We start from the raw sequence: 21,840 nt of genomic DNA on the forward strand, positions 1-21,840 counted from the left end.
TCAGGAACCAATTGTATTATGAGTCAAAAGGTCGTAAGCCTGAACCGATTTTCCCATGGGGACAGGTTTTAATGGGGGATGAGTTGCTCTACCAAGGTAGAAAATCACTTGTGGGGTGCCAGGCGGTGTTAAATGCTCTCAACTCTTACCCTGTCAAGTTGCTGAGATGACTGTTGATGCCTGCACGCCTTAGCACAAGTTCCTCGGTTATTGTGGGGGGTATAATGAAGCCATCGATCGCTGCCAGTCAGGGACCGTGAACAGCTTCTGCGAAGCTGAGTATGTATTAAATAAAACAAAAGTGCATAAATGCATTAAAGTCGCGATGATTGTGCAAAAAAAAAATGTAACAATATAAAACACTTGTTTCCAACCTAAGAAAATCAGCTCAACCTGTCCAGTCACAGAGATGAGCGGCACAGGACGTTAATGTACACAAATGAATGTACTGGCATGGCATCATAAGTCGAAACTGACCTTGTGGGGTGCCAGTTTGTAAATGTTGCAAGTTCCATTCATTGTAACTTGAATGTCGTAAAATCGGGGACTTGGCTGTAATAATAAAAGCCTGGCCTAATGACAGCAGTGGAATCCTCCGCTTCCTCCCAACAGATCTTCAGGATCTCACTGATTGTAGTAAATCTTTAATTGCTTCAGCCCAGTTTATTAATATGGCGAACTGTTAGATAGGCCTGGCTTTACCTGCATCTATGCCACCACCACTTGAATAGCCTCGTTCTTTACTGAGGCCACTTTTGAAATCAGTGGAAAAAAGAGGCCGGTTGAATCTAAAGGCTGCTGCCTTGAAAGGATTTTTTTTCTCTCTCTCTCGGAAATGAGCTGTAAAACATATATTTTCAATGCACACCCTTCTGTCTGAAAATGCGAGGCCAAGGAGTAAATATTTCCATGTTTTCATTATAACTCTCAAGTAGCGGAGACTGCTTCACATTTCGGTAAACATCTCAACCAGCCAAACATCAACAGGAACAGAGCTCTAAATGCATGCATAGGTGCCTCAGTATTAAGAATTATGCTAGCTGTACTTTTGGAGTTTGGCCATGTGTAAAGTCCACAGCTGGATTCTGAAGCCCAGTCACATGTCTGGGGAAACCCCAGCTGTAACACTGTAATTCAAACCATGTTACAATATTAGCAATTAGCATTTTCTCCTGTTAATTTTTGAAGAGGTGTCGAGCTTTGACTTTGCTGCACTTTAAGTAATGTCTATTTGCCAGAGCTCAGATATACTGCTATTTCATCAACTGAATCCACCCTCGTTAGCTGCATCCTGCTTCCCGCCCTCATTCTGAAATTCTTTTATCGGCGGAGGCCATCAATGCTAACGACCGATTGAAGACGAGTACAGAGGCGAATCCCTCCACAGTCGATGTTTCAAGTGCATTTCTGTATTTGAATCGGAGCGCTCGTCTATCATTTAAAACACAGCAATGGCAATATCGCTTCACATCCACCATCTCACTGCCTTGGCAGCATTTTCCTCAATTTAAGATGATTCCAAAAATAACGCTTGTGCATTTTGTCATCTTTGGGCTTTAGGGCCCAAAGCCTGAATTGCAAGGTTTAATAAAAGATTGTCTAAATGATGGTGATGTTCAATACAATGGCAGCTGTTGGCCATGTTCTTTTGTTACATACAAAACAATGGGTATAGCATTTACAGCATAGTTTCAGCTTCACTATACCTCATGGTAAGTGGTACCATCATGTTTCAGTTGTGGATTCGATGTGGCATTTCCACTTTGAATGCAACTGGGGAATTGTGCCTGGAGTGCACATGAAATTGTGCTGGTTAGGTCTGCTAAAATTAATTTGCTCGATAGTGTAAAATCACCCATGAAACAAAATAATTTGGTCATGTAATGGAATGTAATTGTTTTTTTCAAAGATGTTGCTCATTAGGTTTAATACAGCGGAAAATGGATCCATTTTAATATGGTTGTCCGATCTGCCACCTGTGATTTAAAATCACTGCTGGTCACTTTAGCAAACTTCTCCAAAGTATTTAGTAGTTTTGTTGGCTTACTAGATCATTTCTAGGTATGATGAAACATTTTAAACACACCCACCAGTATTTCTGAACCCAGAAACACAATTGCAGTTTCCCAAGCCAGTTCAACTGGCAGAGAATTGGTCATTTCAATGGCCCAATTGTGGGCGGAGTCTGATTGGGATGAAGTGAATCTTGGACGATGCCAAAGATACTGGTGAACATGAGTGTACATGATCTTTGCCTGTAACTCGCCTACATTTTAAATTTCCCCATCCTTGGCGTTGGTGTAGCAGAAGCTGCCTGGATTGGGCTGGGATCTGAGTACAAAGGTAATGGGAGAGCGAGTGAAAATGCCAAGCCAGTAGTAATAGGTGCAGCATTACTGCAAGGCTGCCCATAGCCCTCGCGTCCAGACCACCCAACAATTGTATTCATCTGGGTGTAAGATTCTTCCTGTATCACAACGTAATTATATAAAGGGGCTGGTTTAGCACAGGCCTAAATCTCTGGCTTTGAAAGCAGACCAAGGCAGGCCAGCAGCCGGTTCAATTCCCATACCAGACTCCCCGAACAGGCGCCGGAATGTGGCGACTAGGGACTTTTCACAGTAACTTCATTTGAGGCCTACTTGTGACAATAAGCAATTTTCATTTCATTTCATTATAACCCTGCTAACTGCAGACAAAATTGGGCATTTGTACAAGAGGAAGATTGCATTAGGGAAGCCAGAATGATGCCACTTTTATACCCGAGATGGGGAATGGATTTTGCAACTCTGTGCATGCTGTGGTCATGCATTCTTTCTTAAAATGTTCTCAACTTGAAATTATCCAGATTGAGAAAACATTTGGAAGGAAACTTTTAAATTGCACTTTTTTTCATCACTTCTGAGGCATACCTTCTCTCTCTCTCTCTCACTCTCTCTCCCCCCCCCCCCCCCCCCCCCCCACCCCCCCACCACCACCACCACCTTGGCTCTTTTCCCAGACATTCATGGTGTACATAGAATGCCGATTTTAACTTCTTCCTATAGAATGCCAATTTTGAATGGAAAGTTAATGTCTAGTACGGACTCTGTTTCCAGCATTTATTTCTCCATCACAAATATGCAGTTTAAAGGATCCAGTACATGTTCATTCTGATGGTCTACACAACATCTGCCCGTGCACTCGTCAACCATGCTACGCCCTTCCTTTCAAAATTGGTTGAAATACCCAATAGCTACTCTCTCTTTCATCTGCTCCATTTAATTATTTTGTGTCTCTCTCTCCCTCTGTCTCTGTTTCTGTCCTTCTGTCTCTGTTTCTGCCTCTCGCTCTGACTCTGTGTCTGTCTGTCTCCCTGTCTCTATCTATCTCTCTGTCTCTGTCTGTGTGTCCCTGTGTGTGTGTGTGTCTCTCTCTCTCTGTGTCTCTGTCAGTCTCTCTGTCTCTGTTCTCTCTCTGTCTCTGTTCTCTCTCTGTCTCTGTTCTCTCTCTGTCTCTGTGGTTCTGTCTCTGTCTGTTTCTGTGTGTCTCTGTCTGTCTCTGTGTGTCTCTCGGTCTCTGTGCAACTCTCTCTGTCTCTGTGCAACTCTCTCTTTCTGTGTGCCTCTCTCTGTGCCCCTCTCTCTGTCCCTGTGAGTCTCTCTTCATTTTGCAAAAGATCCTCCTCACGTCTTTTCTTTTCTCTTTACAAAAGTTACATTTCTGGGAATCTGCCCTCTGCCATGTATTTCCTCCTGGAAGAGAGTGACTTGCTCCCAAGTTTATAATGCTGCTGCTGAGGGTTCTAGCCAGAGGTATGTGAGAGAATCTTGTGCGTGACTCGTACTCTGATTTTTCCACCCCTTTGGCAAGTATCTGCAGGTTGCCTCCCAGTTGGTCCCTGAAGATTCTCTTAACGCTGCTGAGAATATAAAAGTTGTAAAGGAAAGAAAATATCACCAGGTACCAGCGATTTGAATTTGGAAGAGACTTATTATTTCTAGATGCTGGCAGACCTGCTGAGTTTTTTTCCAGCGTCCTCTGTTCTTGTTTCTGATTCCAGCATCCGCAGTGTTTTTGCTAATTTTATTATTTCTGTGTTGTCTAAAATATACAAAATGGTACCCATCATCTTTCATGTCACTTTTTTTTTTAAAGCAATGTCAGTTTCTTACCTGTATTACCACCTTACCTTTTACCTTTTGTTTGACCGCCAAGTGTCAGCCTGGAAGCTGATGATACGAGACTCTGTGCTTCTCCAGCTAAGTCAGACATGTTCTGGAATCTCAGATGCTGGAAACCTCTAACCAGGTGGTGGGGAAGTGTCCACGTTGGTATCTTGTGGCATCAACCAAGAAAAGGCACTGGACTCAGTCGACGCTCCGCATAGCGACCTCTACAAAGGGGTGTTTTACAATCGCTAGACTGCCGATAGCAGAACCGTCTTCCAAATGGAGTGCGTGCAATTGTTTGTCATACCGCACAAATGTCAGTAACCAGTCTGGCTGTGGAAACGACTGACTTTGTGCTTCTGCCTGTTGCTTGGACTTTTTTTTTTGCCAGGCTTTTCAAGAAGAGCTGTTTAAAACCATTGCAGGCAATGCTCTTTTTAATTCAAGGCACCATGGGAGCTCCTGATGAAAGTTGACCGTAGATACGCGCTGGTTCCTAGGACAAGTGATAACCAACAGGATGGCACTTACCCCGTTCAGGTTAGATAGCAAGCTGCTTGCACACTACCATGATAAACCTCATGTCATCTTAGCCAATTATGCTCTTTCTTGGCCCATTCCGTGGAAGGCCTGCAGATCATCACCCAGCTGTTTTGTGTCTGGCACCAAGAATCACAAGTCTATCCATCAACTCTGCATATGGTTGAGGTTATGTTCCAATTGGCACCTCATTCATACCACTGTCACCATCCACTGAAAGGCACAGCTGAATTCAAGTCAACAATTTCAGCAGCACGCAATCAGGAGAAACTGCACTGGAACTTTGTGTTCATTTCCTGAGCAAGCTGCTGATGTTCTGAGGGGCACATATGGCACGAATATAGACAAGAGCATATGCACAAACGCAAATTGAATGAAACAGTAATTCTCTCTTTAAGGCTGTAAGAAGTGGGCAAGTCTCTACCTGTGTTAAGTAAGATCTTTCACTCCCACACCCACTGCCCCTCAATGAGAATCGAGTGACAAGGCAAGAGATGTGCAGGTTAGGTGTTTTGGCCATGATAAATTGCCCTTAATGACCAAAACAAAAGGTTAGGAGGGGTTATTGGGTTACAGGGATAGGGTGGAAATGAGGGTTTAAGTGGGTCGGGTGCAGACTCGATGGGCCGAATGGCCTCCTTCTGCACTGTATGTTCTAAAAGGGCATTGGGGACACGTCCGAAGAGACAACATTTGCAGGGGCTACAGGGAAATGGTGGGGAATGGGATTAATTGAGTTGCTGATGCAGAGAACCAGGATGGATTCAATGGGCTGAATGACCTCCTCCTGTGCTGTAACTGTTCTATGATTTCAGCCGTTTGAGCCTTGACTTGTACAGCTTGGCCGGAGCTCAAGGACATATGATACGAACTCAACGCCCGGACATAGTGAAAATCTTTGATGATGGGACGACCCAAGATGAACTTCTTCTCTGAGCTGAAGGAAAGTGAACAAACTCATCCATGGTGGACTGTTCAATCAATTTGTAAATAGAACCTAAAGAACCATGGCGTTTTGAAAGGGGACGGAAGAAAGGAATACTGCTAAACAGACTAACAGCAAATCTGAATTCCTCTTCATTGTGCGACCACACCTGCCTCTGGAATAAATTGGACAAGAGTTGAGACAAGTGAATGTAATCTCCAAGATATCATTATCCTTAAAGCAGATCATGCTACAGAAACCCACCCAGGTAAAGATATAAATTTAAAAAGGAACTTCCCATCGCATGAATGAAGATGCATTATGCAGAGGAGATTAAATTTGGGCCAAATTAAAAGTCCATTATAAATGGTAAAATAAAATGCCGTTCCCTGTTTGAGTCTTTTCCTGTTGTTTGTGGCTGATGTAGATTCTTTTCCACGGTGATTTTGAAGTTCCAGTGGGATTGTGGCTGATGTAAACTGCAATTTCTGGAGACAACCTCTTTTTTTTAAAAACCGTAATCTGCCCTTTCCCAAAGTTGATGCTATTGCACCCGAGGTTCGTTTCAATTGAAATTCTCTATCCCTGTGATGGATTCTAAGATGGAATAGAGATAGGGCCTTGAAACTGAGACAAACAGGGCGAAAGAGAGTTGGGTTATTGCTCCGTTTACAGCTGCTGCTTATGACACCGTAAATGCAGCCAGGGTTTCTCATAAAAGATATTTCAAAGTTGTTATTCTGGTCACTAGACCTTTCTTCCTCCTAATGAGTTGGGTATTCTACAGAAGGTAATTAATTAGCTCATGTCTGGCCATACCTTAGCTATTGTGTTATGGTCTAGTTGATGAATTTGTTTGATGTCCCAACTTCTGAAAGACCACTTTCCTTGCAATAAACCAAGAACAACATATAAACGCCTGCTATTTCACTATTGTCCTGGTCAAACTTCTGTCTCTGTTTGGAAAGAAAAACTAAGAAACTACCGAGAGTCGTGAACGCAGCCCTGAACCGACTGCCAAGATTGACCCGCTTCCATTTTAATTTATGTTTTGGCTCGATTTTGTTTTCGTCAGCCAGAACACACGTGTGACAGAATGACTCATCAGAAAGCAGTAAACTAGGATACTCAGAAGCGGGCAAAGAGGAGCTTGTCATTAAACATTCTTCCTGAAGAAAGGAAAGAGGGAAAGCACCCATCCCTCCCTTTCACGCTATGGGATTTTCTTTTTTTTACATCAGCGCCTGCTACATGATTTAAAAGTTACAAAGATATAGAAGGATCTCTTAACGTCCGTTAGTGTTGGTTCAATTGTGTCGGATCCTGCCCCCCTTCCCAGCATGGGGTACCAACAATCAATATCCAGGTAGAGTCAGAACAAAAAATTGAAGAAGTACATTTTGGGTATCGAAAAGATGGGTCTGCATTGTGATTCCAAGGTTCAGCAACTTCCACAGACCATTCTGCCCAACTGTTCACTTGCTTCTGTCTTTAATGCCATCATTCTCAGAGAAATTTCTATTGTCTCGTTCCTGATATGGCTTCCTCGTCAGCTCCCTCAAATCCAAGGACTGTGGCCTCCTGCTTAGCCACCAATCATCCGTTCATGTGCTATCGGCCTCACACTCGTCCTCCTCCCAAAGTGTGGCCTACTTAACGATCAACTCCTTTTCCCCAGAGCTCCTTCTATCCTCACCTACAGCAGCAAGCGAGAGGAACTCCTGATTTTCCTTCATTGCCTGCATTGTTCAGTTGCATCTGTATCTAGCCTCGCCAACTCCATGCTCTGAAATCTACCCCCTCCTCAGGCTTCTTCCTGAGTTCCTGTCTTTCTCCGACTTCTATGCCGTTCAGCTCATGACACCTCCAAGCTCTTCATCCATGAGTCCCACCCCCTGCCCCTTACCCAATTTCCATGAAATTTGCGAGGCAACCAATTTACCTTATGGGGGGCAATTTGAATAAAATATTTTTTGATGGAGAATTTCATTGCTGTTTTGCAATTGACATTGCTAAAGGTGGATTAAATTCCAGGGCAGGGCTTTAGACTGAATTTGACCTTTGGTGTCGATGTTTTGGTGAATTTTAGGTGATCTGGACGTAGTTTTGCTTTGTCGTTGTGTTTTGTGGTTTACACAGAGCACTCTCCCGTGCGAATTGGATGTAATTTGTCTTTGAGCTTTCATTTGCTCATGTCCAAGTGTTGTATCCAAATGTTTCATTGTCGGGTGGAGTGTTCTAAACAGGACCACAATGGTCTAATTTCAGTTGGATGTGCCCACAGTTGATAAATTAGAAGAGGTACATTTACTTGTGTAATGTTGACGAGGCTGTGACGCTTCAAATAGCTTTAAAAAAAAAATCACTTGAAGAGCAAAAAAGTAGCTTTATTTCAGGCAGTAACTTTAAACCTGAGCAGGCAAAAGGAATTGCAATGAGGCTGAATTAAGAGATGCTGTTTACCACGAGACTGTGCGAAGATGAGCTGTCCTGGTCAATATCAGGGATTTTGCTGAAATACGTTCTCTGCTCTTGTCCATGTTGGTACCTGATTGATGAAGTTATCCATTTTTTATTTTGTTCGTATTATCAAACATTTAACCTCTTCTGAGATTTTGTTGCTTTCAAGACATTCCAAGGTATTGTAATTTCTAAACACCAACGAAGGTTTGTGCGCCAAATTCTAAACTTTTGGTAGTAAGTGTGAATTACTGTGAAACAGTGTCAAATCGGAATGTTTTATTTCTCGTTAAATAGAAGTACAGGTTTACGACACAGAGAGCAATGATTTGGCCCTTTATCCCTGTGCCAAAGAAGAGGCTACCTAATCTCACCTTCCCGCTCTTGGTCTGTAGCGCTGTAGCTTACAGCACATCGTGTTATTTACGCACTGAGAGTTTATGCCTCTATTGCCCTTTCAGGCAGAAAGTCTCTGACGCCACGCGCGCCCCCACCCCCCCACCCACCCCCACCCTCCCCTCCCAAGTTATTGGCCATTCTGCAAAAAGAACTATCCACTGCCTTTCCACTCTATCCAAGTCTCCTGTATACCTCAGTTAAATCTTGTCTCTTTTGCAAAGGAAACAACCACAGTCTCTCCGATATTTCTTCATTGCTAAAATTCTCCATTCTTGGCAAAATCTTCTAACTCTCCTAGAACTTGGGGCAGCAGGGTAGCATGGTGGTTAGCATAAATGCTTCACAGCTCCAGGGTCCCAGGTTCGATTCCCGGCTGGGTCACTGTCTGTGTGGAGTCTGCACATCCTCCCCCTGTGTGCGTGGGTTTCCTCCGCGTGCTCCGGTTTCCTCCCACAGTCCAAAGATGTGCGGGTTAGGTGGATTGGCCATGCTAAATTGCCCGTAGTGTCCTAATAAAAAGTAAGGTTAAGGGGGGGGGTTGTTGGGTTACGGGTATAGGGTGGATACGTGGGTTTGAGTAGGGTGATCATGGCTCGACACAACATTGAGGGCCGAAGGGCCTGTTCTGTGCTGTACTGTTCTATGTTCTATGTAACCCCTCTTGTGTGGTCATATCCTTCCTGTAATAATACGGTAACCAGGCCTGTACGCAGTATGGTCAATGGCCGCATTGCCCAATCAGGAATGTTTATTGCATCTGTGATTGACACGGAGTACCATAAGGCATTGCCTGGTTGATTCTGTAGGCTGCTTGTGATGCTACAAGTTACCCTTTCGTCTATCGTAGGTGGCATTGTGGCACGGTTCAGTCAACCATTACTGTAATCATTGAGGTCAGGTAAATTTGATCTCGCTAGTTGCTTGTGGCCACGAAAGATTTGTAAAATATGGTAAGGTAAGGTATGTCAAAAACAAGTTGTAACTATCCTGCAAACTCATGCACCCTCCAATTAGCCTTAGACTCCCTGGCAAGTTGCCTTGTGTTTCTTAACATGTTTGGGTCACATTTCGTGCTTTTGTGTGTTGCTTTTGTGTGTGTTTTGAGTTTTGTTGAGTGTTTTTTTCTGTCTTATCAGATTGGTAATTCTTCTGTCACATGTGGTTCTTATTGTTGGTGAGATTTTGTTTCTGTCAAGGCCATTTGTTCCAGCTATTCTGGAATGTAATTACTGCTGTTTGGGAAATCCCATCAGGCCAGCTTTCAATCCAGGGAAGTCATATTAATTTACAATAGCCGGCTCTTGTATAAGTTCTGTCAGCTTTTCCTGTTTGCTACTGCTGTGTCTCTGCTGTGATTTTTTTTTTGGAGAAATATTTTATTGGAGGCGTTTTTCAAATGTATAGAAGAAGAAAACACAAAAAACAGTCACGGCAACAGCAAGAAATCAAAATATCCTCAATCCTCTTTTACAACCCTCCCCCCCTTTTTAAACTTTTAACCCAACCGGAACTGAAAAGAACCCCCCCCCCCCCCCCACCCCGCCGAACTGATGACTCAAAAAGAGTCAGATGAACAGCTTCCACCTCGAGGCAAACCCCTCCCCTGCCCCCCTAATGGCGAACTTGATCTTCCCGAAGCGCAGGAACTCTGCAAAATCACTCACCCACGCCCCTATGCTTGGCTGCTCCGAGTCCCACTGGCACAACAAGATCCAACTCCGGGCTATCAGGGAGGCAAAGGCCAATACATCGGCCCCTGTCCCCACCTGCACTCTCGAATCCTCCAACACTCCAATTATTGACACCTCTGGAATCAGAGCTACCATTTGCGCCCCCCCCCCCCCAAATCTTTGACATCGTATCTGTAAATCCTCGCCAAATCCCCTGCTGCGATTTATTGTCTGCAGCGCGATTCCCCTTTACTTTGAGATCTGCGCAGTCCACGTTTATTAATGTGGTAATTAATGTTATTTTATTGGTAGTTTACTGTTGTTATGGCATGAGGGGTCAGGGTCATTTGCAGTGCATTGTTAATACAGCAAACCTTGTGTTCTCAGGCACTCCACCAACCGGAACACACTACTAACCGGAAAACTAACTTGAATACAAAGTATTCTGAATAAAGAACAAAGGTGCAACTCTCACGTAAATGTTAAATTAAGTTTCAAATCACAAATTCTGGCTCCCTGGGCCCTGACTAGGGAGGCCAGCACCCTGGGCCCTGTCTAGGGAGGCCGACTCCCTGGGCCCTGTCCAGGGAGGCCGTATCCCTGGGCCCTGTCCAGGGAGGCCGACTCCCTGGGCCCTGTCCAGGGAGGCCGACTCCCTGGGCCCTGTCCAGGGAGGCCGACTCCCTGGGCCGTGTCCAGGGAGGCCGACTCGCTGGGCCCTGTCCAGGGAGGCCGGCTCGCTGGGCCCTGTCCAGGGAGGCCGACTCGCTGGGCCCTGTCCAGGGAGGCCGACTCGCTGGACCCTGTCCAGGGAGGCCGACTCCCTGGGCCCTGTCCAGGGAGGCCGACGTCCTGGGCCCTGTCCAGGGAGGCCGACGTCCTGGGCCCTGTCCAGGGAGGCCGACTCCCTGGGCCCTGTCCAGGGAGGCCGACTCCCTGGGCCCTGTCCAGGGAGGCCGACTCCCTGGGCCCTGTCCAGGGAGGCCGACTCCCTGGGCCCTGTCCAGGGAGGCCGACTCCCTGGGCCCTGTCCAGGGAGGCCGTATCCCTGGGCCCTGTCCAGGGAGGCCGACTCCCTGGGCCCTGTCCAGGGAGGCCGACTCCCTGGGCCCTGTCCAGGGAGGCCGACTCCCTGGGCCCTGTCCAGGGAGGCCGACTCGCCGGGCCCTGTCCAGGGAGGCCGACTCCCTGGGCCCTGTCCAGGGAGGCCGACTCCCTGGGCCCTGTCCAGGGAGGCCGACTCCCTGGGCCCTGTCCAGGGAGGCCGACTCCCTGGGCCCTGTCCAGGGAGGCCGACTCCCTGGGCCCTGTCCAGGGAGGCCGACTCCCTGGGCCCTGTCCAGGGAGGCCGACTCCCTGGGCCCTGTCCAGGGAGGCCGACTCCCTGGGCCCTGTCCAGGGAGGCCGGCTCGCTGGGCCCTGTCCAGGGAGGCCGGCTCGCTGGGCCCTGTCCAGGGAGGCCGACTCGCTGGGCCCTGTCCAGGGAGGCCGACTCGCTGGACCCTGTCCAGGGAGGCCGACTCCCTGGGCCCTGTCCAGGGAGGCCGACGTCCTGGGCCCTGTCCAGGGAGGCCGACGTCCTGGGCCCTGTCCAGGGAGGCCGACTCCCTGGGCCCTGTCCAGGGAGGCCGACTCCCTGGGCCCTGTCCAGGGAGGCCGACTCCCTGGGCCCTGTCCAGGGAGGCCGACTCCCTGGGCCCTGTCCAGGGAGGCCGACTCCCTGGGCCCTGTCCAGGGAGGCCGACTCCCTGGGCCCTGTCCAGGGAGGCCGACTCCCTGGGCCCTGTCCAGGGAGGCCGTATCCCTGGGCCCTGTCCAGGGAGGCCGACTCCCTGGGCCCTGTCCAGGGAGGCCGACTCCCTGGGCCCTGTCCAGGGAGGCCGACTCCCTGGGCCCTGTCCAGGGAGGCCGACTCGCCGGGCCCTGTCCAGGGAGGCCGACTCCCTGGGCCCTGTCCAGGGAGGCCGACTCCCTGGGCCCTGTCCAGGGAGGCCGACTCCCTGGGCCCTGTCCAGGGAGGCCGACTCCCTGGGCCCTGTCCAGGGAGGCCGACTCCCTGGGCCCTGTCCAGGGAGGCCGACTCCCTGGGCCCTGTCCAGGGAGGCCGACTCCCTGGGCCCTGTCTAGGGAGGCCGACTGCAACGGCCCTCCTATTTCCTGCTGGGCACTTTGGGAAAGAGTCATTTGGATTGAAAAACTTTTTTAAGGAGATATATTGGTGAACATTCGTATTAAGTGCAAAGGTATGTTTACTATTAGAAACACTTTAATAGGAGGTTGACTTTAGAATAGCTTGCTTTATTTGGGACTCTGTCCTGTCAATTTGTGCTTGATAATGTTCTTGTGAAGCATATTGGAACATTAGTTGAAGGTGCTATATAGATATAGGTTGTTATTGGGGGCCTGGAGCTTCTATGACGATCATTACCATTCCATATTCTTGCCCCATTCCACATTCACTTGTGTATAAATGATGGCTTGAACAAGTTTGTGGATTCAAGGATTAAATGCAGTCTGGTTGGCAGATGAATGAATATGGATAACCTTCTTGTCTTCAGTGGGCTAGTTTATGATACAACCTTAACCATTGCTTTCCACTTTTCACAAGTGCTGCATTTCTATTGTAAGTTCAGGGGTCTGACTGAACTCTAGTGACGCGATGTGAGATAGATCAGTGGTCTGACAATGGATCAGGTATAAATCCCAATTTTTATTGTCAAACTTGGGTTTCAGTAAATGTATTTGCGGGTTCCTTTCAAACTGACGCACACTGATTCATCAATTGAAATATCCCACTCATGTAGGTGCCAAAACTGAGCTATCTAACTATTTCCATTGTAACTGCTGAAGATTTATGAAGCTGGGAGCTGCAATGTAAATGCAGCATTTCTAATGTAAACCCACTAACTTATTCTGACACTCTCTGTGCTGCACTTTGTGCTCATTTGTTTGCTGAAATCTGGCCTGTTTGTTACCACTCTTGGCCCTATGCCAAAAATGCGGGCGAATGTACCAGCCGGGTGCTACTCCTCCTGACGCATCACCTGGCCAAAACCTCCGGAAGGTAGTGCCCCAGAAGATGCTCTGGGGTCCCCTTGAAAGCCTTAACTACATGGGCCCAGCCAGGTGGTAGAAATTTCAGTAGAGGAGCATTTCGGGAACAGTGACCACAATTCAGTAAGTTTTAAAGTGCTGGTGGACAAGAATAAGAGTGGTCCTAGAGTGAATGTGCTAAATTGGGGGAAGGCTAATCATAACAATATTAGGCGGGAATTGAATAACATAGATTGGGGGCGGACGTTTAAGGGTAAATCGACACCTGACATGTGGGAGGCTTTCAAATGTCAGTTGAAAGGAATTCAGGATCGACATGTTCCTGTGAGGAAGAAGGATAAATCTGGAACATTTCGGGAATCTTGGATAACGAGAGATATTGTAGGCATTTGTCAGGAGGCTAGAAGGCTAAAAGGAGGCATTTGTCAGGGCTAGAAGGTTGGGAACAGATGAAGCCTGTGTGGAATATAAGGAAAGTAGGAAGGAACTTAAGCAAGGACTCAGGAGGGCTAAAAAGGCTCATGAAAAGTCATTGGCAAATAGGGTTAAGGAAAATCCCAAGGCTTTTTGCACGTACATAAAAAGCAAGAGGGTAGCCAGGGAAAGGGTTGGCCCACTGAAGGACAGGGGAGGGAATCTATGTGTGGAGCCAGAGAAATTGGTGAGGTGCGAAATGAATACTTTGCATCAATATTCACCAAAGAGAAGGAATTGGTGGATGTCGAGTCTGGAGAAGGGTGTATAAATATCCTGGGTCACATTGAGATCCAAAAAGCCGAGGTGTTGGGCATCTTGAAAAATATTAAGGTCAATAAGTCCCCAGGGCCTGATGGGATCTACTCCAGAATACTGAAGGAGGCAAGAGAGGAAAGTGCTGAGGCCCTGACAGAAATCTTTGGATCCTCACTGTCTTCAGGTGATGTCCCGGAGGACTGGAGAATAGCCAGTGTTGTTCCTTTGTTTAAAAAGGGTAGCAAGGATAATCCAAGGAAATACAAGCCGCTGAGCCTTAGATCAATGGTAGGGAAATTACTGGAGAGAATTCTTCGAGACAGGATCTAGTTCCATTGGAAGGAAGTGGTCGTATTAGCGAGAAGCAGCACGGTTTTGTTAAGGGGAGGTCATGTCTCACTAACTTGATGGGAGGTCAACTTGATAGAGTTTTTCGAGGTCAGAAAGATGATTGATGCAGGTAGGGCAGTGGATGTTGTCTATATGGACTTCAGTAAGGCCTTTGACAAGGTCCCTCATGGCAGACTGGTACAAAAGATGCACTGACACGGGATCAGAAGTGAGCTGGCAAGGTGGATACAGAACTGGCTAGATGATAGAAGGCAGAGAGTAGCAATGGAAGGGTGCTTTTCTGATTGGAGGTTTATGACTAGTGGTGTTCCGCAGGGATCAGTGCTGGGATCTTTGCTGTTCGTAAAATATATAAATGATTTGGAGGAAAATGTAACTGGTCTGATTAGTAAGTTTGCGGACGAGACAAAGGTTGATGGAATTGCGGATAGTGATGAGGACTATCAGAGGATACGGCAGGATTTAGATCCTTTGGAGACTTGAGCGGCGATGGAGTTGGAGTTTATTCCGGACAAATGTGAGGTAATGCATCGTGGAAGGTCTAATACGGGTAGGGAATTATATAGTGAATGGTAGAACCCTGAAGAGTATTGACATTCCGAGATCTTGGTGTACAGGTCCACAGGTCACTGAAAGGGGCAACACAGGTGGAGAAAGTAGTCAAGAAGGCATACTGCATGCTTGCCTTCATTGGCTGGGGCATTGAGTATAAAAATTGGCAAGTCATGTTGCAGCTGTATAGAACCTTAGTTAGGCCACACTTGGAGTATAGTGTTCACTTCTGGTCGCCACACTACCAGAAGGATGTGGAGGCTTTAGAGAGGGTGCAGAAGAGATTTACCAGGATGTTGCCTGGTATGGAGGGCATTAGCTATGAGGAGAGGTTGAATAAACTTGGTTTGTTCTCACTGGAACGAAGGAGGTTGAGGGGCAACCTGATAGAGGTCTACAAAATTATGAGGTGCATAGACAGAGTGGATAATCAGAGACTTTTCCCAGGGTAGAGAGGTCAATTACTGGGAGGCATAGGTTTAAGGTGCGAGGGGCAAAGTTTAGAGGAGATGTATGAGGTAAGTTTTTTTTTACACAGAGGGGAGTGGATGCCTGGAACTCGCTGCTGGAGGAGGGGGTGGAAGCAGGGACAATAGTGACATTTAAGGGGCTTCTTGACAAATGCATGAATAGGATGGGAATAGAGGGATACGGACCCTGGAGGTAGAGAAGATTTTAGTTTAGACGGGCAGCAGGGTCGGTGCAGCTTTGGAGGGCCGAAGGGCCTGTTCCTGTGCTGTACTTTTCTTTGTTCTTTGTTTGTTTTGTATGGGGATTGCCCAGGAAGGCTTGGACCTCCCGCAGACAATTCCCTGTGTCTGGAACTCTCCAAAACCCAAGTCAAAGTTGGAGACTTCTGATGGTTCGAACTCACTTACCAAAGTAATCACCCAGGATTAAAATGAGTTCTAATTCTATCCCGCCTACCCTTCCCCCTGGCCTGACGATGCCCGCCCTGACATGACGGCCCCCCCCTCTGACCCGACTGCCCCCCCTCTCTGACCCGGCTACCCCCCCTCTCTGACCCGGCTACCCACAGACCCGACTACTCTCCGACACCCTGACTAGCCCTCCAAACCCCCCTAACCCTCGTACACCCACCAACCACCCTAACACTTATCCACCTCCCTCAAATACTTGCCTGCCTACTACCCCCTCACCCTCCTGCCACCCTACTCTCTCAGACACTCGTCTGCCATCATTTCCCCCCATCCACCCCCTCACCCCCTTACCTACTGAACCTCTCTCTACAGCTTCTGAGAGTAGGACATTTCCACTTACCGGAATACGACAGCTGGTGCCGTGACAACGCAGGAACGGCGTGGCTTCTTTCGACAATACGACCAAAGGAGTCCGAGAACAGGTGCACTCCGTATTTCTGAGAGAGCCCTGCTTTTGGAAGTCTGGGCAGGAAATGTGGAACTCCAGTGCAAGGCACGTATTAGTAGGAGCAGAGTTAGCAATCTAATGGTGGCTGCCTCCCCGCGGAAGATTTGTCCCTGTGTAGTTGAGCAGGAGACACCAGTTCTAATTCCTGATCAAACCTGAACTAATGGAACCAGAGTTTGGAACACTGCAAATTGTCTTCCTGCAGTTTGGTCCGCACTACAAGTTTAGTGTAAATAATACTAGCAAATGTACTTAAGTATGTTTATTGTGGCAGTTAAAGTGTATATCGGAACTGTCAAGACAATGTTGCAAAAGACAAAAGTTTTCTACCAGTAGCGTTTGGTTCTATTAACTCTACAATGAAGGCTCAAAATCGGAATCACAAACTGTATTTTACATATTGTTACAGTTAGTAAGAGACAGATACGATGTACACAAAAGAATGCAGTAGAAATATTATCATAAAGTAACTGCATAAATTTAAAAAAAGTGTGCAGCCCCTCCCTTTCCCCCAGAGATGATTACGAGCAATATTTATTTACCTGTATAAGATTCTTTGACGTCAATGGGCATGGGATAGTAAACAAGGGATTAGTATACACGCATACACAAACACACACAACCACTCCCATTTTCTTGCGTTTTTAAGCTGCAATACCAATATTTATGTTTCTCACCCCTGTTTCTCTCCCACCCCCCCACAAAATGAAAGTAAAGATGGGGGATTATATGATGGGATATTCCATCACAACTGATTGACGTGTTGGTGTGAAATTCCTCATGTTATTTTAAAGTGATAGATCAACTCAATTAGAATAGATTACTTTCAATGGGTTTGCGACGAACTTGCCCTGCTAAAATGACAGGCGGAATTTCACAGTGAAGCTTAGGCTGTTATACGTTGATGCCGCGCGTTGAGTTTTGGCTCCAACGTGCTTTCCTTTTCAAACGATGACTTTTCTTTCCCCGTTTTTGAATGCGGTGATGTGCTGGTGGACTGTCGTGCGATGAGCAATGGTTTGACTTCAGAAATGAGCAGCAGTTTCTTTGCTTGCTCAGTGAAGGAGGCCGTTCACTCCACAGTGTTCCCAGCAGAGATTGTTGTGAGCCAGGATTATTGGGCTGGACACTCTGTTTCGGAGACTAGTCTCCCGCCGGCAGAGAGTCGCTACTGGTCTCAGCTGGTGCTAGGAGCCATGCTAGTATCCGGCTGCCATTTTGAGCGAGTGGTCCTAAACCTGGGTCTGGTGCCAGACTCCCTTCCCCTCCCCCCGCCCGCCCCCCCATCGCAAATTCCACAGCCCCAATCATGATAATAATAGGTAACCTCCTTCCACAGCATGCACACATGAGGATGACCCGATTTCTCCAGCCCCCCATCAGACCCCTCAACAGAGATAATCTTCAGAGATCCTCCCCCCCCCCCCAACTGAGACCTCCCATCAGACCCCTAAACAGAGATCCCCATCAGAGAGACCTCCATCAGACCCCCAAATAGAGAGACCATCAAAGAACAAAGAACAAAGAAAAGTACAGCACAGGAACAGGCCCTTCGGCCCTCCAAGCCTGTGCCGATCATGCTGCCTGTCTAGACACCTCGAACCGAGACTCCATTAGAGACTCATCTCACCCCCTCCCCACCACGGCCAAGAGAGACCCCAATCAGAGACCCCTGCCTGAAAGCTGAAGAGCTGTCCAGGCAGTAAAGTGAAAAATATAACTGCATTTTTACTTGCTCTTACCTAATATCTGCTGTAGAAAAAAGTGAAAGCACTTAGCTGCTTTTGCTGTGGCGAGGAACTGTCAATCATAGCAAGTGTTTATAAGCATTGTGGTTAGCATCAAAGCAGGACATTTGAGATACATTCAAACGAGAAGGGAAAGAGATCAACAATCCATCAAGCACCTGTCTCTGGAGTAATAAAACTGTCAATCACTGGCTAAGGCAATGTATCACTGTGAAATTGAATGGAAGATTTGCATTTCAAATGCCGTCAAAGGATTTGAAGCCCTTTGAAGTGTACTTGGCTTTTGAGGAAGCCTCTAACACTTGAACAGCTGCTATTTTAAATACTTTTGTCTGAGGTAGCAGATGTTAGAGAAGGGTAAGGGAAAATGCATGGAGTTTTCACTCCTGCCTGGACTGCTCTTCAGATTTCAGACAGGGGTCTGTGACGTGGAGGGTGGGGGGGGTCTCTGACGCTCGGGAGGTCTCTGATGCGGGGGAGGTCTTTGAAGCACGGTCGGTCGGCGACGCGGGGATAGGTCTCTGATGGGGGCTGGCATGATCGGTGGTTCAGGCAGGGGGGCAGGATTTGCGTTATTGGGGGAGTGGGCCTTTCGATGGACTTTGGGAGGGGGGCATCTCAGTTATTCACTGACCCCCTTGACCCAACGTGGGGCCCACCGCATCAGGGCCACACTTGGGCAAAATTGTGCCAAATCCCGGTGGGAGAATTTCCCGCTATGGAGGTTGTACATAACGGGGAGGTGGAGACCTGGGCTTCCAGCCCGTTAATCAGATGCAAATGGTCTCCTGCCGGCGTGGTGCATGTAGCTCGCTGCTTCTCCATCGAGGGACAGGAACATCAGAGCGGCAGGCGCCAATCCTGTTTTTTGTCCGGTGCTCCATTCTCCGACGTATCGGGAAATCGGTTTCGGGCAATGGGAAATCCACCCCATTACATCCTGGGAATAGTGGGATGCATTCACATGAATATTAGCCTATTAACATTAATGACTAGGAGATGACACACACTTGAGTTCCCAGTTTATGCTCCTGCCATGCAAAGCTTGAACTCTTGAAGTTGTACTCTCTCTTCAAAATCTTCATCCAAAATGCTCGAGTGGTTACTGAGTGAGTGTTTCACGTCCACTTGAGCATTTTGGGTTTTTCTTTTCTTACAGATACCCCGGGCAAGCTGGAACGATTTAGAGAGGTATTAATAATCTGTGGAAATTCTCAGAGCTAATTTCTAGAGTACGACAAGCGCCCATAGATTCATCAGAACTCCTTTCCTGCGTCAATTATAGAACAAATTAAACCCTGCAGTGTGACAAAATATACTGCCCAGGCTTGCATTTTGCTATGTGAGAGGAACCTGCTGGACTGCCCTGTTCCAGGCATGTTCCAGGTTGAATATTATTAATATTGCAGAAGGCACCTGAACAGCGATAGATGCCATCCTTGAAGCCCTCTGCGTACCAGAACAGGTTCTGGTGTTCTGTCGAGCAGAAGCAAAATAGCCTCCCAAACACAATGGAATTTTATTACAATACTATTTTTTTTTAAATGATCGTAAGCACAGTCTGAACTCTCATTTTCACCAGCAAATTGCTGTTACGCGAGAGAAAAAAAGTTTGTATACATGATATTACAAGTTCATACTTTTGAAGAAAATAAATACACAGAAGTATTTTTCTTTTCATTTCCAAATAAGCACAGCTCAGGGTGTATATATGTTGATTTAAGGCTGATTTCATATACAGGGTGCAATTCAGTTCTACTTCTTGAATGTTCAACACAGCTAGTTCGTTTCAATGGAAAGTGTTGGGATTGGGTCTAATCATCATAGTAACTGACTTGAGGGAGTAAGCCCCCCCTCTGAACTCTGCCCAGTACACTCCATCCTGGTACTTGCTGCGATAGTGTCCACCACGGTACCACACACCGTTGAGATTTGAGTGTGCACAGGCATTATACCACCATCCACCTTTCTGATAATGCGCACAGTTACCTACAGAAAGAAAAAAATCTGCATCAAACATGTTTAAAGACATTTGTGAAGTTAAATCATTCAATTGTGGCATAAAAAACATTTTTTTTTTCAGTTCTTTAAAAAAACCATGTACGTAATTTTCTTTATATATTAATTTTATACCCCTTGCATGGGGTACACAAGAGAACCTTACTATGCCTTATGTCTTATGACCTTGTGCCAACATTCCTTGCTGGCAACTGTTTGCTCAGTTTGGCAATAGCCCAACAGTCACATTGTAGTTGCAGCTTTTGGCAATTTGGTTGATACAATATTGAGGAAACATATTGGCATAGATGATGCGCAATCTGTATGGGTCAAGCTAAGAAACAACTAGGGGCAAAAACCATCCGTAGGGGTGGTATACAGACCATCAAACTGCAATGGTAATGTTGGGGATAACATTAAGCAGGAAATCAGAGATGCATGAGATGAAGGAACATCTGTGATTATGGGTGACTTTAATCTATGTGTAGATTGGGTGACTCAATTTAGTCACAGAACAGTAGAGGATGAATTTCAGGAGTGTATACGGATGGTTTTCTGGATCAATTCATTGAGGAACAACAGGAAAGGATTAGTTGGCAATCTAGTTGAGAGAACCCTTGGGGATGAGTGACCATAATATGGTAGAATTCTTTATCAAGGTGAATAGTGAGGTAGTTGATTGAGACCAGGGTCCTGAATAAAGGTAACTGTGATGGTTTGAGACATCAGTTGACTATGCTGGAATGGAAAACATTATTGAAAGAAAGGACAGTGGAAAGGCATTCGAGGAATGAACAGGTAAACTCCAAAAGTTGTTTATTCCTATTTGGCGCAGGAGTAGAAAGGGAACAATGGCCAAACCATAGCTTACGAGGGAAAGCAGAGGTAGTATTAGATTCAAAGAAGAAATTAGCAAGAAAAAGCAATAGACCTGAGGATTGGGAACAGTTTAAAATTCAGCAAAGGCAGACTGAGCGATTGATTAAGAAAGAGAAAATACAATATGAAAGTAAGCTAGTGGGAACATACAAACTAACTGTAAAGGTTGCTGGAGGTATGTAAACAGCAAAACATTGACAAAAATGAATGTAAGCCCCTTCCAGTCAGAAATGGGGGAATTCATAACGGGGAACAAAGAAATGGCTGAGGAACTAAATTCATACTTTGCTTCTGGCTTCACAAAGGAAGACAAATGTACTTGAAGTTCTGAGAAACACAAATTTTAGTGAGGGGCTGAAGGAAATTAGTATCAGTAGGGAATTGGTTTTGGGAAATTAATGGGATTGAAGGCAGATAAATCTCCAGGGCCTGATCATCATCCCAGATTATTTAAGGAAGCGGCCCTGGAAATAGTAGATCCATTGGTGGTCATTTTCCAAAATTCTTTGGACTCTGGAATGGCTCCTACAGATTGGAGGGTAGCTAATATGAACCCGCTATTCAAAAAGGGAGGTAATGAGAAAACGGGGAACTGTAGACCAGTGAGCCAACTTCAGTCGTGGGGAAGTTGCTAGAATTCATTGTGAAGGATTTCATAACTTGGCATTTGGAAAACGGGTATAATCCGACAAAATCAGCATTGATTTATGAAAGGGAAGTCATGCTTGAGAAATCTACTAGAATTCTTTGAATATGTAACTAGCAGAGTTGGTCAGGGAGAACCAGTGAATGTAATTTATTTAGACTTTCAGAAGGCTTTCAACAAAGTCCCACAGAGCAGATTACTACGGAATGTTAGAGCGCATGGGATTGTGGATAGTGTCTTGAGATGGATAGAAAGCTGGTTAGCAGACAAAGCAAAAAGTTGGAATAAATGGATCTCTTTCTGATTGGCAGGCAGTGACTAGTGGGGTACCGCAGAAATCTATGCT

At 46.4% G+C, this 21,840-nt stretch overlaps 2 protein-coding genes across 5 annotated transcripts in view; one reads left to right on the forward strand and one right to left on the reverse strand.

Annotated features, from left to right (window-relative positions):
* The window catches only part of ralgps1 (Ral GEF with PH domain and SH3 binding motif 1), a 723,987-nt gene that overhangs the window by 286,299 nt on the left and 415,848 nt on the right, over positions 1–21,840 (forward strand). The window lies entirely within an intron of this gene.
* The window catches only part of angptl2b (angiopoietin-like 2b), a 52,277-nt gene continuing 49,941 nt past the window's right edge, over positions 19,505–21,840 (reverse strand). Inside the window, exon 5 of the mRNA XM_038781980.1 lies at positions 19,505–19,960. Within this exon, the coding sequence (XP_038637908.1) occupies positions 19,761–19,960 (200 nt within the window). The 3' untranslated portion in view covers positions 19,505–19,760. The remainder of the gene's footprint in view (positions 19,961–21,840) is intronic.

The sequence above is a fragment of the Scyliorhinus canicula genome, chromosome 21, assembly GCF_902713615.1.
Source record: "Scyliorhinus canicula chromosome 21, sScyCan1.1, whole genome shotgun sequence".
Taxonomy (NCBI): domain Eukaryota; kingdom Metazoa; phylum Chordata; class Chondrichthyes; order Carcharhiniformes; family Scyliorhinidae; genus Scyliorhinus; species Scyliorhinus canicula.